General features: G+C 40.9%; 2 protein-coding genes across 2 annotated transcripts; both read right to left on the bottom strand.

The window, feature by feature from the left end:
• Window positions 1-1,443: 1,443 nt before the first annotated feature.
• On the bottom strand, window positions 1,444-2,920 carry LOC123439137 (expansin-B7-like). The gene is made up of 3 exons (XM_045115886.1): window positions 2,604-2,920; window positions 2,104-2,294; window positions 1,444-2,004 (listed from the first exon to the last, which is right to left on the bottom strand). The coding sequence occupies exons 1-3, from the start codon at window positions 2,886-2,888 to the stop codon at window positions 1,647-1,649; spliced, it is 834 nt and encodes a 277-aa protein (XP_044971821.1). The 5' UTR covers window positions 2,889-2,920; the 3' UTR covers window positions 1,444-1,646.
• Window positions 2,921-6,094: 3,174 nt separating this feature from the next.
• Window positions 6,095-6,721, bottom strand: LOC123439136. The gene is made up of 2 exons (XM_045115885.1): window positions 6,546-6,721; window positions 6,095-6,428 (listed from the first exon to the last, which is right to left on the bottom strand). The coding sequence occupies exons 1-2, from the start codon at window positions 6,631-6,633 to the stop codon at window positions 6,265-6,267; spliced, it is 252 nt and encodes an 83-aa protein (XP_044971820.1). The 5' UTR covers window positions 6,634-6,721; the 3' UTR covers window positions 6,095-6,264.
• Between the last annotated feature and the right edge of the window lie 11,978 nt (window positions 6,722-18,699).

Here is an 18,699-nt window from a genome sequence, read left to right as displayed (position 1 = left end):
GGTTAGGAGATTGATGCAGGTGCTATTATCAAACCACACGGATAATGTTCGGTGGATTATAACTGCGAATGGTGTATTCACAGTAAAGTCCATGTACTTGGATCTGATTAATACGGGAATATTATCGAGATCATTACAGATTTGGAACACAAAGTGCCGCTCAGGATTAAAATTTTCATGGGGTTTATACACAAAGGTGTCATATTAACCAAAGATAACTTAATTAAACGTCGATGGAGAGGTAGATCTAATTGTTGCTATTGTGAGCAACATGAAACAATAAGACACCTTTTTATAGAACGCCCTCTTGCAAAATTCTGATGGAGAACTATTCAAATAGCTTTTAATATCATCCCACCTACATGTATTAGCTCAATATTTACAACGTGGCTCAACGGAGTTGACGTTAAAATACCGAAACTTATCGGAATTGGGATATGTGCTTTGTTTTGGGCTATATGAAATACTAGAAATGATATGATTTTTAATGGCAAGAACGTCTTGGATCCGTACGTGATCGTTACTCAGCCATGCGGATTCCAGGGGGCTTATGGATATTGGGTGCAACCGATGGGAGATGGCTGCACGGGTTATCTTCAACCGATTTGGATGGCGTGCTAATAATAGGCTAGGTGTATAGGCATCGTAGTCTACTTTTAGATGCACCGGCTGTGGCTGTTTTTAGAATTTCATTTTCTTTGGCACCTTGAGTTGTGGAGCTCTGTGGACATCAGACGCTATTTTCAATCATCTTTAATAATATGGCTGCATGCATCGATTGATGCAGAGGCCGGGGGCTCGTTTCCTTCTTTTCAAAAAACACACACACACACACACAATATCGTCTAGCTCTCGATATCGATAAGATAAGATGATGATTATGATGTTGACTAGCGTTATAGGTAGGTGGTTGTGATACCTCTTGAACTGCATGTTGATAATGTAAGCGTGGCGGAGCTCGTCGTTGCGGCCGTCCTTGGCCATGGCTCTGAAGCCGGTGCCACTGAGGTGGAAGTGGTACCAGCAGACCAGGTAGTAGTTCATGTCAGTGGCGGAGCCACCTCCCAGCGACCCTGGGCGGCTGCCCGGGCTAGTCCATGAAACTAGTACTAAACACTAGTGTTAATCAATGGTTAGAAGGATTAATTCCTTGGGCAGGTGGCAGGTCACGCTGTCATAGTTAAGTATTGTCCGGGATGTATTCATAGGCTGGCTCCGCCACTGGTTCATGTCAATGATGATCACCGTCTCCGGCACACCATAGGACACAAGGTGGTCTGATCTCAAGCCCCTTATCTGGATTTGCATTGCACGGCGTTATAGGCTACACATACCTCAAATATCTCTGTCGTATACAAATACGTCCGGATGCATCCACACAAATAATAGTAATTGGCATAGATAGAGATCGATACACACATTGTATAACATTACCCAAATAAGGAAATGCACAACATTAATTGATATGGATAGATATATAAGCACATGAATTACACGATGGACGGACACACATGCAACCGGACATCACAGGCGACGTCTCAGCCTGCTACATAGGCACACACAGACACGCATGTATCATATTATTACTTTTCAAATGAGGGCACTCCCCTTTTCATTAGTTTCATATATATGGATGGATGGATCAATTAATGAAACTGGACAAGGGAGCTGTAGGTTTTGTTAGGCTTCCAATCGCCGGGGATGACCTGGTCGGCGACGAGCGTCTTCCCGGACTCGTTGGTGACGCGCAACGAGAATGGCCCCCGCATGGGGTGGTGGGCATCCATCCTCCATATGGACCCCCATGACTCTTTCATGGGCACCCACTCCCCCGTTGGAGTCATCTTGCCGCCATTGGTAGCACCTGGTCGCGACTCCATGATGTCCAGCTGCTTCACATCGCCATCGCCATTCTCGTATTCCACCAGGATTGCCATGTAGAACGGGTTCGACCCCTCCTCCACGTGGAACGTCACCGTCAACCCCGGGTACTGGCATGGCACCCTGCGCATCCATGTCACTCATTGGTGTCGGTGTGTGTCGTCTCACAAACACGAAATATCGTCTAGCTCTCGATCTCAATGATGTAGGTGGGTGTGGTACCTCTTGAACTGCATGTTGATAATGCCGGCGTGGCGGAGCTCGTCGTTGCGTCCGTACTTGGCCATGGCTCCGAAGGCGGTGCCACTGAGGTCGAAGTGGTAGCGGGAGACTGGGTCGTAGTTCATGTCTGTGATGATCACCGTCTTCGGCACACCGGAGCACGCAGGGTGGTCCGAGTTTAAGCACCTTATCTGCATTTGCAGTGCACGAGTTACAGGCTCAATATACACACATCTACTCATATGTCTTATATAAATATCTCTGAATGCATCACGCAACTAAGTAATACTCTCTCTCTGCATCAAAATATTAGCTACTCCAACGACATATATTTCGGTACGGAGGAAGTAATTCCCAATTCCCGACAAACCAATTGTCAAAAAACAATGTGTTGGTAACATAATGGTCCGTAAACATAAATAGATTATAGTGGTATACCATAATTGCATTTAGTGTGCAGTAAACTAGTGATAGCGTAAGGCTGGTCGATCGTATCATACCTGGTAGCAGGAGCCGCAGCCCTTGCCGTCCTTGAAGAGCGGTTGGTTGCCGCAGGAGGTCATGGAGGAGAAGGGTGGCAAGTTGACGTTCTTGAACCCGCACGCGCCGCCGTTGTCGTCCGGCCCGGCACCGGTCGGTCTGCCATACCATGTCGCCTTGGCGTCGAGCCAGCTGGAATTGGCCGCGGGATGAGGCGTTTGGTGCTTGGCGAAGCAGCCATGGCCATGGGCGATGAGGATGCAGAGGATCAGAGCAGCCACGACCGCAGAGGAGGAGGATGCCATCGCTGATTCGCTGGCTCTTGTGCCGGACTGCGTTGCCGTACTTATATCGCAGAATGCCAGGAAAAAACCTGTACGCGGGCGCCCACAGAGACGGATATATTAATTGCATAATATATTTGCTTTTACTTATTTCATTTATGTAATCAACTTGTAGAGGAATCAGTCCGCATCTACAACACTAAATATGAATATATGAAAATATATTGTATATGCTGACATTAATTAGCTTGTTAATGCGAGAACGCGGCGCGTGCTGAACTGGAGTTTTTTTTTGCGGGTAAAGAAAAATTCCATATGTACACGTGGCTATGTAGTTTTCCAACTCCCTGCACCGTCCTCTCCAACGTCTTCCTTTGAAGCGGCAACTGGGACGGAGAAGTGAGCGGGACGGCTGATTTATGACGGCCAAGATTGTCGACGACCATCACGGCGAAGAAGTCCACGGTGCCTGAGCATTGACAACCAGGAGGCGTCACTACTGACTACGGCAAGTATCGGTCCTCATTTATGTGGATCACGTACGATTATCTAGATGTTTAGAGTTTATCAGTTGTATGAAAAAGATGAGGCATGTGCGATTTTTGCTCTTTTTAGTTAGTCAGTGGATCAACTTTGTGGTTTTTTGATTTAGCTAGGGTTGATCCACTTATGATTAATGTACTCTGGTTTTAGGTTACAATACAATTTAGAATTTGCAATGATCCATTTGGAATGAATCTTCTTAGAAAGGACACACTTTTTTAAGAAAATAAATAAATTTGTAGTATACACAATGGTGTTCATCAATTCATCGCAAGATACATCATTCCAGATCTTTCTGCGGTGTTGGGTCTAATAGAACATACATGGATGCTAATATTATTTGGTTTGGTTGTTGTATATCATAACAAGTCTTGTATGGAAAAAATCATTTCTTCATGAAGTTATCTATCCGTTATCACTTGAAAGTAAAGTGTACTGGTGTTTACGCATAAAACAGTTGTTGAAGGTCAGATTGCTCTCAAGGGTGATGTTGATGCTTTGAAGCTGATACATATAGCACAGAGGACAAACCACATGACACTGCAGTTTCTCATATTAATGTGATTCAGAACCGATGGTGGGATGACATGGTGGTATTTTGCTTATGCTAGTTAGCAAGACTTGTGGTGTCAACTAGGAAGACCCTGTTCTTGAAAAAAAAAGGAAGACTGTGAACAAAGAGGAAGGACACTGCGACAGAGTAGAACATTCTGAAGCAAAGGGAGGGATAAATGATCATTCAAAAGCTAATGATAGTGGCACTAATGATTGATAAGTGGCAAGCATCCCTACCATGAAATCCATGTGTGCACCTTCTCTGTCCATATCGTTCAATCTCCATGTCCATTTTTGTCGCCTCATTGATGATATTCAAACATTTTGGTCACCCACATGTATCATAAATAACAAAGCTATGGAGTCATAAATAGAGAGGCCTTCCGTCCTTCCTTTGATTTTCCCTTGCCTCTCCTAAGCAGCAAAAGGGAACAATATACTCATTTTCACCTTCTGGTATCGGCGAGCCAGGAGGTTCCCTGACCCTTTCATTTCTGTCTTCCTCTGAACAACATGAGGGTAGCACTAGGTTTTCGTTGCCGGCTGTTCTGTAGCAGTTTTTTATTCTTAGGAATATCAAATGGTGAATTATCTTTATGCTTCATCTGTACTTGGTTATAGGGGAATTTGTTTTTATCCACTGCATTATCTCTCATGGAATCTTATATTATTTTGCGTGATGTAGCATCATTTCACCCGCTTTCTGTTTTGTTTTTCGATTTCTATATTATAAGAAGGGCCTAAGGGCTTCTCCCAGGAATACCCAAAAAACTCCGGTAAATGTCTAACAGGGCACTTCTGTTCACTTTTGCAATCCAACGAGGTCCTGCATGCGAACTGGTCTGGACGTCCGTTTTCTGAAAAGTGAAGACAAACATGGGGGAGATTTGCAGGAGTCCGGACATCCACTTGACCAACCAAAAGCCTCCGCATGATCCTACTCTCTTTTCTCTCTCCACACATGCATGGTGCCCCTCTCCTCTCTCTCTCTTTCCAACCGGACACCACACGACAATGTCCCACCACATGAATGGTCCCCATCTACTTTTTTTCCTCCCAGCAGGATACTTTGTAATTAGCGTTGGATGTCTCCCTCTTGTATGATGTCCGCGGACCACGTCTGGACACAAAAACGGACATATACCAGAGGAATTTGCGGGTCAGCGTTGGTGCTCTAAGGAAATGGGTTAGGAAGTTCTTCTACATGTATTGGAGTAAACGAAACATGAGGCTGTATCCAATGGAAAAAACAATCCTTTGAATGTTTACACACAACTTAGTAATATCCAACTTTTCTATTTTTTCTCATGCGCACCATCCAAATGAGTGTTTTTATTTTTGTAGGATTCAACATGCCATAACGTCCGCCTTGTAATTTTACTACTCTTATGTTTTAAAGCCTTACCTTACAAAGGTGCCTACCATGTGTATTTTTAATAAATTAGAGATGCCCCGAATTGTTTATTCATGCAACATACTAGTTAAGATAAAAGAAAATAAAACCATATCCACAACTTGTTTCAATACTCTATAGGAGATATCAGTGACCCTAGCATACTTCATATGGTGTGAATAAAACATTTGGTAACTGCATAAGTAAGGTGACCAAAGGTTTTCACGTTCCATTCTTATCAGTTAACGAAGAAAGTGTATGGTCTTATTGCATTGGTGGTTCTTCATATGTTGGGGGATTTTTAGCAATAGACCACTGCAGAGTTTTGCAGTGTGGCACAAGTGTCATGGTCACGGGCAACATATAACGTGAGGGATGGCATCTGCATGACCGGTTCCAATATATAAGAAGGGTGTGTTGCATCCAGATGGACCTACACCCTACTATCCAATACTATTTATTTTTGTATTGAGATTTTTTTTTAGCATACATATATTCAAGCTAAGAATTCACCGAATCTTCTATTTTATTTGTTTGTCACAAACGGCAGAACATATCATCATGAAATTTTGCATGCCAATGTTAATTTATTGTGGTGTTTAGATTAATTTTCGTACTTTTTTTGTATACTGGAAACATCCATGTTGGCGCACAAGAGATTAGAAAGAACTGACTTATCGACTGTGCCATTAAGAATTTTTAGACGACAACAGTGAAGATATGTGGTTCCATGGGATTGTCATGTAAATATACCTTTCAATTAATGTCATAATTTTCGAAAATTGTACAGCCATCACAACCACCCTTATTTCTGGACTCTAGGACCATATTAATGCCACTGGCATCACCTAACACTGGCAAAAACTAAAACGATCGATAAAGTTTGCAAGACTTCTGCGAGATAATTCATGCCATCGGTGGAACTGGCACAACAGTATGTTGTAGCTGTAAGTTCTTGCGGTGCAGCAGCGGCGGTGGGGTCTCGGAATGTCCACGGCCTCGATTATCTGGGCTCGGCGGTGCCCATGGTGATGGAGGACTCACTCCATGACGGGTTCCCTCCGTGTGAACTGCATGCACATCATAGATTAATGTTGTCTACACAAAAGTAGCATAAATCTGGGCATTGTATAATTTACTACCACAATGCTACTACCCTACATCATAGCTTAATAGCGTATACTCACCTTGGGTGGCAACTGAGCATGGCAGGGAGCAACAAATGAATAAGATAGCTAGGATTGTCATGGCAGAAGAACAGGAAGCTCTCTTCATGGCTGGTGCGAAAACAACAGTGAATAATTACGTAAGGAGCTGGTTTGCCTGCCTTGTGTGGGAATAATCTTAACTCATTGGCCTACTTATATCTATATTTATATATACCAATATAGAATGACCGTAAGGGGCAGATTCAGCAAATCTCAGCCATCAAACGGTGTCAATCGGACAACCTTTATTTCTTCAATGGCGATCGTTCAACGTGCTTAGTGTACAACTAATAAGATGCCCAATATATAATGTCTAATTGATATCATATCTAATATGGTTTAATGTCTAATTGATATCATATCTCATATTGTGTAATTAATATATTTCTAATATCAATATGCAATCAATTTTCTGCCTGCTATCAACGTGAATTTCACGTACACATTTACTAGTATACATAGAGATCAAAAGTTAATTACCTACTCCGAAGAATCATCTTTGACGAAGGGAGGATCAGCCGAGATCTCTAAAATCTAATCGCATTTAATGCAATTAACATTTGATTTCTTTGATGCCTTACTAATTATAAAAGTATCTATCTTTACTTTGTATTATATTATTAAGATTTATCAGTCTAAAACATCAATCGGACAACCTATATTTCTTCAATGGTGAGCGTTCCAACGTGTTTAGTATGCAACTAATAACATGCCAAATATAGAATATCCATGTAATTAATGTGTAATTGATATCCTATCTAATATTAACGTGTAATTAATATTTTTTCTGATATCAATGTGCAATTAATTTTCTGCCTGATATCAACATGAATTGCACGTACGCATTTACTGGTATACACAGAGTTCAGAAGTTACCTACCTACTCCGAAGAATCATCTTTGACGGAGGGAGGATCAGCCGAGATCTCTAAGATCTAATCACAATGAATGCAGTTAATGTTTGATTTCTTTGTTGTTGTACTAATTATAAAATTATATAACTTCACTAAGTATTACATTATTAAGATTTACCAGTCTAAAACATCAATATTTGACGGTCGAGATTTATAGAATCTGCAGCCTAGCATATATGTTTCTCACATATACCCAAAAGTGTTCGTACCATCCACAACCTGATAAATCTGCTTGGAAACACACGAGCCATTTACTAATTGAAATTGAGCGAGTACTTTGTCAATCTGTGTTGTTGTACTAGTGTACCAGTAAAGTTTGTTTGACACATGAATAGTACGCAATTATCTCATCAATATCATTACATTTTTTTTAAATCATTCAGCTGTAGTATGTTGAGTAGCATGCTAACCATATCACCCCTTTTTCTCACTTATTTTGTGTGTGAAGTCACTCCTCATCTTATTGTTCACCACTATCTGGATAATCATTATGGAGCCAGGAGGTACAGGGAGGCCCGATATAAGAAATGCACTACATATAAAAAATTGTTCATTCCTTTCTTACCAATATTTTTTAATTATGCACTGCATATAAAAAATGCTCTACATCTAAATGTAAAATAAATATAATAGAAATGAATACAAATTTGGAAGAAATAAAAGATAATATAAAAATAAATTAGTGAAACAAGAAAATGAAAAAGGAACAAAAAAAACATTGAAATGAGGAAAAAACGAAAGGAGAAACATAAAAAAACATAGAATTTTACAGAAATCATACAAGATCGGCCGGCTCAGTCCGGTAGACATTGTATGCGAGGATCCAAATGTATCGCAAAGAGGGTGATATAGTCTCTGCGGTGCGAATGTGCCCACTTCCAGTTGAAAATACTAAGGTTTGAAACTTCCCAAATTAAAATTAAATGTCTAAATTGTACTAAAGTGATATCAAGGCCCTACACAGATAAATTGTCAATTTGTTTTGTATTAACGGGAACTCCCTTCAAAAGTGCTCTTTCCATCCCAAGCTCACATGCTCCCTGGTCAATAGTAGTAGTAGTAAACATTGATGAAAGTTTTAAATGCATGCACATTTTTGTGATTAAATGACATTTGTGGAGGGCTGGGCAAACGAACAAAACTGATGGTTCAAAATCCTTCCAACAATAGTCTATACTACTAATAAAAGATCAAACGAGAACTTTTTTAAGTACACACAGCTATTACACCCATAAAAAACAAACACCAATCACCATCACACAATTAGTCAACAAATTACAATCTAACGGCCTTCCACCATCCATGCACCACGACGGTGTGCAGTTACCAAATTGACCAAAGGCTGACCGTACTCCACCAGCGGAGGATGACCGCATCTCTTCTCGCCCCGCGCTCGCCCCTGCCCTGCGCACGGCCGCCGCCGCTCCACTCGCCCGGCTCACCGACGCCCCCACCCCGCGCACGACTGTCGCCGCTCCGCTCGCCCCGCTTCGCGTGCCCCGCACGGCCGCCGCCGCTCCGCTCGCCCTGCTCCGCACTCCACCCCCGGCTGTCTCCTTCCTTTCTTCCTCTGCGCGCGCGCGTCTGTTTATGCGCCCGTAGATCCCCGACGCGACGCGCGGAGGAGCAGCTAGGCCGAACGAGATGAACTCGACGGCATACTCGCGGCCGTCGAAGCTGCCGGTCGGCGCCGGCGACAGGAGGCCGCCCACGCGCCTCAGGGGCTTCGCCTCCAAGATCGAGCCCAAGAAGCTCGGCGCCGCCCTCCTCGCCGGCTGCTGCCTCGCGCTCCTCACCTACGTCTCCCTCGCCAAGCTCTTCGCCATCTAGTCCCCCGTCTTCGCTGCGTGCTCCACCTCCACTCACTCTCTACATTCCACTCCCTGATCTAACATTTACTGCCGTTGAATTGAATCCGCGCTCAGCTAGCACGGCCAACACGTCCGGCCTGCTCCGGAACGCCCCGCCGGCGTCGTCGTCGTCCGTCCCGGAGAAGACGGACGCCATCCCGGCCGAAGACACTACATTCATCGGCCGCGAGAACGACAACGCCGTGGATCCCGTCAATTTCCCGAAGGAGGGGCCTGCGGCGGCCGGCTCTCAAGATCAAGAGCCCGGCGTGCCGGAGGTGCTCTCTAGAAAGGAGGACGAAGCCGAGAAGGCGGCGTGCCGAAGCCATGTAAGGAATCTCGCCCTTTCTCACCTCCTTTTTCCTCGCATCTTAAACGGAAAGCAGTAGCAGAACAAAACCGCCATCACTCCCAGGTCAGCAGGCAGCTTCTTGCACACGTTTAATGCTCTGTACTCTGCAATCTGGGTAAACATGTGTCGTCGACTTCATGTCGGCGCAGTTAATTTGCTTCAGATTAGTCGGAAATGCCCGAGATCTGCCCGCGTTGTAATGCGACTTTGTTTCTTGGTGAATGAATTCAGCCGCGGAGGGCGCCGCCGGCGGGGAGGGGGCGGCGAAGCTGAGCTGCGACGAGAATGGCGTGGACGAGGGGTTCCCCTATGCGCGGCCGTCGGTGTGCAAGCTCTCCGGCGACATCCGGATCAGCCCCAAGCAGAAGACCATGTACCTCCGGCACAAATATTCATGAAACTCGATATCTGACAGTCAATTAGATTGATCCCTGGTTCCTGCCACAACCACTTTACAAGAAATAGAGGTCAATCGAACTGATAGTTAGCAAGCATGCTAAATGGTATTGATGAAACTAGCGCTTGAATCACTAGGACATGCGTGGAACATGCTACTATAGTACTTACTTTCGGGTACAGCTTCTTCGGCAGTCCATGAGTTTTTGAGGTGAATTTTTTCCAAACCCTGCTAGAGAAAGAAAACAATTACTTGATATGAGGAAGTGAACAAAGTTGCCGATATGGTGCGATAATGATCGATTTAACTTACTTCTGTAGAATTTCAGTCATGTCCACATACTCCTTGGGATCTTTTCGTCTCGAGTCTAAGACGGTTACTATTCCCTGCTCAAGCTTAATCTCTAGGAGAATATAGTGGAAGCTGCGCACGCATGCATAACTCATCAATTACATTACTATAACCTTGATTAATAAGGGAAACCGAATATGCACAAGACAGTAAAATTCACTGGAATTCATAAGGGAAGAGTATTATAGCTTCGTTTTGATTCAATACAAACGATTGTAGCAGGTTGGCCTCGGTATCTTTGGCCTGAAATTCAACCATAAATGCATCTATGAGATTTGTGTTAATGAACCCAATATCACCGATTTGCCTTTTCTTCAATTCGACGATCTTCAATCTGGATAATATAGTGGATGGTGGAACGTGGGCTCAATGCCAATCACCTCATGATCGCAGACTACACCCGTGATCTCAAGGTGGATGGCAAGTCCATGAAGGACATAGTCTTCTCCCTCCACGAGCCAATCAACTTCCTCCGTAGCCAGATCCACGACCTTCAAAGCCAGGTCTTTGAATATGAGGCAAGGTTTAAAGGTATGAGTTTGGCTACCAGTTGCCGGATCCGAGAGACTCACCCTTCCTCTTATGATGATGAGCCTCTGCCATGAAAACTGGAGAACAAGATTGCTTCTACTTCATCACCACCACCTCCTTTTTCACCACCAAAACAAAATTGAGTATCGGGTATGGGTAGTCCCCTTGGCTTTCGCCAAGCTTGGGGGAGGTGCCCTGGTATCGTATCATCTCCACTATCTTTTGCCTTTACTTTATTAGTTCGATCCATGGTTATCTTTTTCTTTAGATGAATAAAAGTTTAGTCCGACCCTTTCTTTCCAAGAGTTTCCTTGGTGATCAATCTATGCAATCGTGTGCGACATATATAATAAAGTTTAGTTTGTGTTTTGCCTTTTTTACTTTATTGTTTCAATAAATAGAAAGGAAATAGATGAAAAAGATCATATGCTAATCTTATGGTAAGTGATGACATTACACAAGGAAAAGTGTAAGTAGAAAATTTTATTGTAAATTGACAAAGATAGCATTGGTCAATGATGCAACTCATGAAAGAATTAATAAGGGAAGAGAAGATTCACATGCAAATACACTATCCTGGAAATCTTTTGTGATTTTGAGCACCCAACAAATTATTATATGCCAAAATTGTTGACGTTGGACAAGGAAGACAACATAATGAATTATGTTTGTTCCTATTCACATAGAAGTTATATTGTCATGGATCCTTCAACATGTGGTGCTTGACCCTATCTTTGCTAGCCAAAAAATCTGCACTAAGTAGAGATACTACTTGTGCATCCCAAACTCTTAAACCCAAATCTTGTTTGAGAGTCCACCATACCTACCTATGGATTGAGTAAGATCCTTCAAGTAAGCTGTCATTGGTGCAAAAAGGGGCAATAAAAATTTCTTCTAAAAGTGTAAGATCATTTAGTGTAAGGGAAAATTGAGTGTTGTACGAACTTGTGATGGTGAAGAATAAAAGCGGCAAACTGCATAATAAAGGTTGCCATCACAAGGGGCAACATAACATGACGTTATCTTGCACTAAGGGGTTGAGCATACAAACAAAAAGCGCAGGAAACCTCTGCTTCCCTCTGCGAAGGGCCTATCTTTTACTTTTATGTATTTACTCTCATGCAAGAGTCAAAGTTTTTCTCTCTATTCCTTTTTATTTTGTCCTTTGGCAAGCATCATGTGGCGAGGAAAGATCTACGCACATATATCTAGTTGAATATGGGTAGCATGAGTTATTATTGTTGACATCACCCTTGAGGTGAATTCGCTGGGAGGCCAAACTATAAGCCCTATCTTTCTATGTGTTTGGTTGAAACATTTTGCTCATGTGTACGCGGTGAGTGTTAGCAATCATAGAAGACTAAGTGATGGTTGATTATGTGGACTTCCCTAAAGGCTCCGATATGTGATCCTTCCTGAAAAGATGATAATTGTAGTTGCAAAGTTGACTGAGAACATAGTTTGTTGGTTTCAAATAGAGCTTATGCTTTATACTTTGATGTTGTGATGAATTGCCAATTGTTCATGAGAAGCCTATGATAAAAGTTACATGATACAATTTTTATGTTAAAGTTTATTGCTGTTATAATAAGTTACATGATGCTGCTATGGCCGTATTTTTGTTCTTATCGACGCCTTTCTCTCTAAGCATGTGGACATGTTTCTTGATTTCGGTTTTCGCTTGAGGACAAGCGAGGTCTAAGCTTGGGGGAGTTGATACGTACATTTTGCATCATGTTTTCCAACTGTTATTTATGTTGTTTTATTGAATAATAATGCCTTTTGGAGTAATTTTAATGCCTTTTCTCTCATAATATGCAAGGTATACACAAAGGGGGAGAATTGTGGCAGCTCAAAATCTGGAACTGAAAAAGCTACGTCAGGCTACCTATTCTGCCCAACTCCAAATGAGCTGAAACTTTACGAGGAATTATTATGGATTATTTGAGGAATATTTGAGTAGATAAGTACCAGAGGGGCCCCACCAGGTGGGCACAACCCACCTGGGCGAGCCAGGGAGCCCAGGCACGCCCCGGTGGGTTGTGCTCACCCAGGCCCACCTCCGGTGCCCCTCTTCTGGTATATAAGTCATTTTGACCTAGAAAAAAAGGAGGAGAGGACTTTCGGTATGAAGCGCCGCCGTATCGAGGCGGAACTTGGGCAGGAGCACTTTTGCCCTCCGACGGAGCGATTCCACCGGGGGAACATCCCTCCCGGAGGGGGAAATCATCGTCATCATCATCAACAACAAATCTCCCATCTTCGGGAGGGCTATCTTCATCAACATCTTCAATAGCACCAACTCCTCTCAAACCCTAGTTCATCCCTTGTGTTCAATCTTTGTACCGGAACTATAGATTGGTGCTTGCGGGTGACTAGTAGCTAGTGTTGATTAGATCTTGTAGTTGATTACTATATGGTTTATTTGGTGGAATATTATATGTTCAGATCCATTATGTTATTTAATACCCCTCTGATCTTGAGCATGATTATCATTTGTGAGTAGTTACTTTTGTTCTTGAGGTCACGGGAGAAATCATGTTGCAAGTAATCATGTGAACCTCATATGTGTTTGATATTTTGATGATATGTATATTGTGATTCCCTTAGTGGTGTCATGTGAACGTCGACTACATGACACTTCACCATATTTGGTCCTAAGGGAATGCATTGTGGAGTAGTTATTAGATGATGGGTTGCTGGAGTGACAAAAGCTTAAACCCTAGTTTATGTGCTATTCCGTAAGGGACCGATTGGATCCAAAATTTTAATGCTATAGTTAGAATTTATTCTTAATACTTTTCTCGTAGTTGTGGATGCTTGCGAGAGGGTTAACCATAAGTAGGAGGTTTGTTCAAGTAAGGACAGCACCTAAGCACCGGTCCATCCACATACCAAATTATCAAAGTAGCGAACACGAATTAAGCCAACATGATGAAAGTGACTATATGAAATTCCCGTGTACCCTCAAGAACACTTTGCTTATCATAAGAGACCATTTTGGCCTGTCCTTTGACTCAGAAGGATTGGTCTACCTTGCTGCACTTTTGTTTCTACTTTCCTTACTTGCTCGTTAAAAATTATCTTGCTATAAAACTACTCCGCTACTTACAATTTTAGCACTTGCGGACATTACCTTGCTGAAAACCACTTGCCATTTCCTTCTGCTCCTTGTTGGGTTCGATATACTTCCTTATCGAAAAGTCTACTATTGACCCCATATACTTGTGGGTCATCAAACCTTCAACCTTACTGGTGGATATATCCAGGTAAAAAAGTACAGGAATCAAGCGCCGGCTTTCGGCCATAAGACCGACTTCTGCTGCATCTAGCAATTGAACAGTAGAAACACTAATGGATTCTACCTCATACATCACATGATCGAGTACAGAAGGGATAAACAATGCCTTCACATGTCAGCTAGATATTGTCAACTTGGCCACAAGCATAGGAAGGACACCGGATCATCGAATCCAAGATGAGTTTTATCACATACAATGCGAACTTGCCCAAGTGATCATGAAGGAGGCTGTCGAATAACAGGGATGTTCTTCCATGGGACAATGAGGCAGGAGAATTTCTAAGAACTGCTACGCGCTCAGTGTCTGGACCTGAATCCTTTCAAGAAGCTCGCGTCATTCATCCCTGACTATGAAGATTGGGGCACCGAGATGGAGGAGTGATTCATGATGACAATGTGTGTCTATAGTTAGTACTACCGGCTTTCTATGAACTAGCGTATACATCGCTCTAGTTAATTAGCTTGTGTATGAGGAACTTCGTTATTTATGGTTACTATAGGTTGCTTGTATTTTGCTAACTATGCCTCTTTGTGTTTCTCAAGTACATTATGTTGCATATTATCGTTAAATTCATGAACTTATGATGCAGGTAAATAGATCGGAGATGGCGAAGGATTGTTATGTCATATTCATTGCGAGGGTTCCAGGAGTGTACGACCATTGGCCAGACGCTTAGGCCTAGGTGGACAGGTACCCGGGGGCTAGCCAGAGAGGGTTCGATAGCAGAGCCGAAGCGGAAAATTGTTACTTGAGGTGGATGCTACGGCAAGAGAGGGAGCAAAACCGGGGCCTCAAGAAGTACTACATAGTTGTGATCTTGCTCATGCTTATCACTCTTCTCTTATACATCATGGTTTAGATAGGGATGATGAAACTTGTGGGTGTGTCATAACTTGTGTCTCGCTATTTTTGACATGTGATGATATTTGTGTTGGATAATGATGATGATTATGATGATAGTATGACAAGACTATTGTATGTCTATGATATGATGAGAACAATGTGTGTTTACTATGATATGATATCTATGAAACTACTGTAAGAAGCATGCACAAATACAACACAAATACGTAGAGGAGGAATAAAAATGTGAAATCAGGAAGCCTTAGCAGTAGCGCTGGTTGGCGTTTAGTAGCGGCGGTGATTATCCGCTGCACTTCTTAAAGAGCAGTGCTACAGATAGTATAGTTAGTAGTAGTGCTGGTTGGAAAAGCGCTACTACTAACAGTACTTACTAGTAGCGCTATCTGGAAAAGCGATACTGCTATAAACTTAGTTATAGCACGTTACTAGTAGCGTTGCCACCAACGCTACTGGTATGGGTAAATCCAGTGCTAGTACTAGGCTTTCGTGAAGTAGTGTTATCATTAGTTTTCATATTAAAATACAGTATTGTAGTTATCCACCTTAATATTTCAATACGGATTTCATTACTCAAAAACAACCCCACGATCATCCAACTTAAGTCTATATTCCAATACTGATTTCAGTACAATAATCACGTGACTCAGTTCTATATCACTAATTCTGTACTAAAATTCGGTATTGCGATTATTCACTTTAATATTTCAATACTTGTTTTAGTATTGAAAAACAACCCCATGATCACCAGACTCAATTCTATACTTCAATACTGATTTCATCACAACGATTTCCTGACTTAGTTCTATATCACGAGTTTTGGTAGTAAAAATCGATCCATGTTAATATTTCAATACAAATTTCACAACTATTAAACAACACCACGATCACCCGACTCAATTCTAGATCACTACTTTTTGTACTAGAATTCAGTATTGTGATTTTCTATGTTAATATTTCAGTACTAATTTAAGTACTCAAAAACAACACCATGATCACCCGACTCAGTTTTATGTCATTAGTGTCGGTACTGAAATTCAGTTTTCTGATTATCCAGGTTAATATTTCAATACTAATTTCAGTACTGAAAAACAACATCACGGTCACCCGACTTGGTGCTATAATCATATTTTAGTATTGGAATTCAATATAGTCACTATCGACATTTATATTTCAATACTGATTTCAGTTCTGAAAAACAACACAATGATTACCCGATTCAGTTCTATATCACTAGTTCTGGTACTCCAATTCAGTATTGTGATTATCCACGTTAATATTGCAATAATTATTTCTGTACTAAAAAACAACCCACGAACACCGCACTCAGTTCTATACTTAACTATCGATTTGAGTACGACGATTATCTCACTCAGTTCTATATCACTAATTTCGGTACTAAAATTCGGTATTTCGATTATTCGCATTAATATTTTAGTCCTGATTTCAGTATAGAAAACAACACCACGATCACCCGACTTATATCTATATAACTACTTTTGGAACTAAAATTTAGTATTTGATTATCCATGTTAATTTTCAACATTGATTTGAGTAGTGAAAAGACAACACCACCACCACCCGACTCAGTTTTATATTAGTAGTTTCGGTACTAAAAATCTGTATAGTGACTATCCACGTTAATATTTCAATACTAATTTATATACAAAAAACAACAATACGATCACCCAACTCAGTTCCTTATCACTATTTTTTGTACTAAAATTAAGTATTATGATTCCACCTTAATATTTCAATACTAATTTCAGTACTTCAAAATAACACCATGATTACCCGGCTCAGTTCGATCTATATCACTAGTTTCCGTATTGAAATTCAGTATTGTGATAATCCACCTTAATATTTCAATACCGATTTAAATACTCAAAAATAGCCCCATAATCACCTGATTCAGTTCTACTTTGGTACTGATTTGAGTACGACCATCACCTCACTGAGTTCTACATCACTAATTTTAGTACTATAATTCACAAATTCGGTACAAAATATTGGTATTGCGATTATTCAACTTAATATTGTAATACTAAAAAACTAGCCCACGATCGTCGAACTCACTTGTATACTTCAGTATTGATTTCAGTACGACGATCACCTCACTCAGTTCTATAATAGTAATTTCGATACTAAAATCCATTGTTGCGAGTATCCACGTTAATATTTAAATATTGTTTCTAGTACTGAAAAACAACACCATGATCACCTGACTCAGGGCTATATCAATGGTTTTGGTACTAAGATTCAATACAGTGACTATCCACGTTAATATTTCAGTACTGATTTCTGTACTAAATAACAACACAATGATCACCCGACTAAGTTTTATATCACTACTTTTGGTACTAAAATTCAGTATTGATATTATCCACGTTAATATTTTAATACTGATTTCCGTACTAAAAATAGAACCACGATTACCCTACTAAGTTCTCTATCGCTAGTTTTGGTATGAAAATTCAGTATAGTGATTGTCCAAATTAAAATTTCAATACTTATATGTCTACTCAAATACACCTACACGATCACCGGACATAGTTCTATACTTCAGTACTGCTTTGAGTACGACGATTATGTGACTAAGTTCTATCTCACTAATTTCAGTACTAAAATTCAGTATTGTAATTATCCACGTGGATATTTTAGTAATAATTTCAGTAATTGAAAAACACCACAATCTTCCCACTCAATTCTATATCACTAATTTTGGTAATCCACGTAAATATTTGTATACTGATTTCATTATTGAAAAATAGCACAACATTCACCCATCTAAGTTCTATATTACTAGTTTCAGAACCAAAATATAGTACTCTGATTATCCATGTTAATATTTCAGTACTTATCTCTGTACAGAAAAACAGCCCACGATCATCGGACTTAGTTCTATACTTTTTGTACTAAAAATTTGTATTGTGATTATCCAGGATAATATATCCACACTGATTTCGGTACTCAAAAAACAACAACACCATTACCCGACTCAGTTCTATATTAGTAGTTTTGGTACTATAAATTAGTATATTGACTATCCACGATAGTTTTTCAATACTGATTTCAGTAAACAACAAGCAAATTTCATCAATTTTACCCTGATTGGTGTTAATGGCCTTGTATAACTATAAATCGTATTTTTGGTAGTGGCCACGTATACAAGAATCGAGGGAGTACTAAAATTCAGTGTTGCGATTATCCATGTTAATATTTAAATAATGATTTCAGTACTTCAAAATAGCACCATGATGACCCGACTAAGTTCTATATTACTAGTTTCCGTATTAAAAATCAGTATTGCGATTATCCACCTTAATATTTCAATATTGATTTCAGTACTGAAAAATAGCCCCACGATGACCTCACTCAGGTCTATACTTCAGTACTGATGTTAGTATGACGATCACCTGACTCGGTTCTATATCACTAATTTCGGTACTAAAATTCACTAATTCGGTTTAAAAAGTTGGTATTGTCATTGTTCACATTGATATTTCAGTATTGATTTCAATACCGAAAAGTAGCCCCACGATCATCAGACTGAGTTCTATACTTCAATATTGATTT

The sequence above is a fragment of the Hordeum vulgare genome, chromosome 3H, assembly GCF_904849725.1.
Source record: "Hordeum vulgare subsp. vulgare chromosome 3H, MorexV3_pseudomolecules_assembly, whole genome shotgun sequence".
Classification (NCBI taxonomy): Eukaryota; Viridiplantae; Streptophyta; class Magnoliopsida; order Poales; family Poaceae; genus Hordeum; species Hordeum vulgare.
This window is presented reverse-complemented; position numbering and strand designations above follow the sequence as displayed.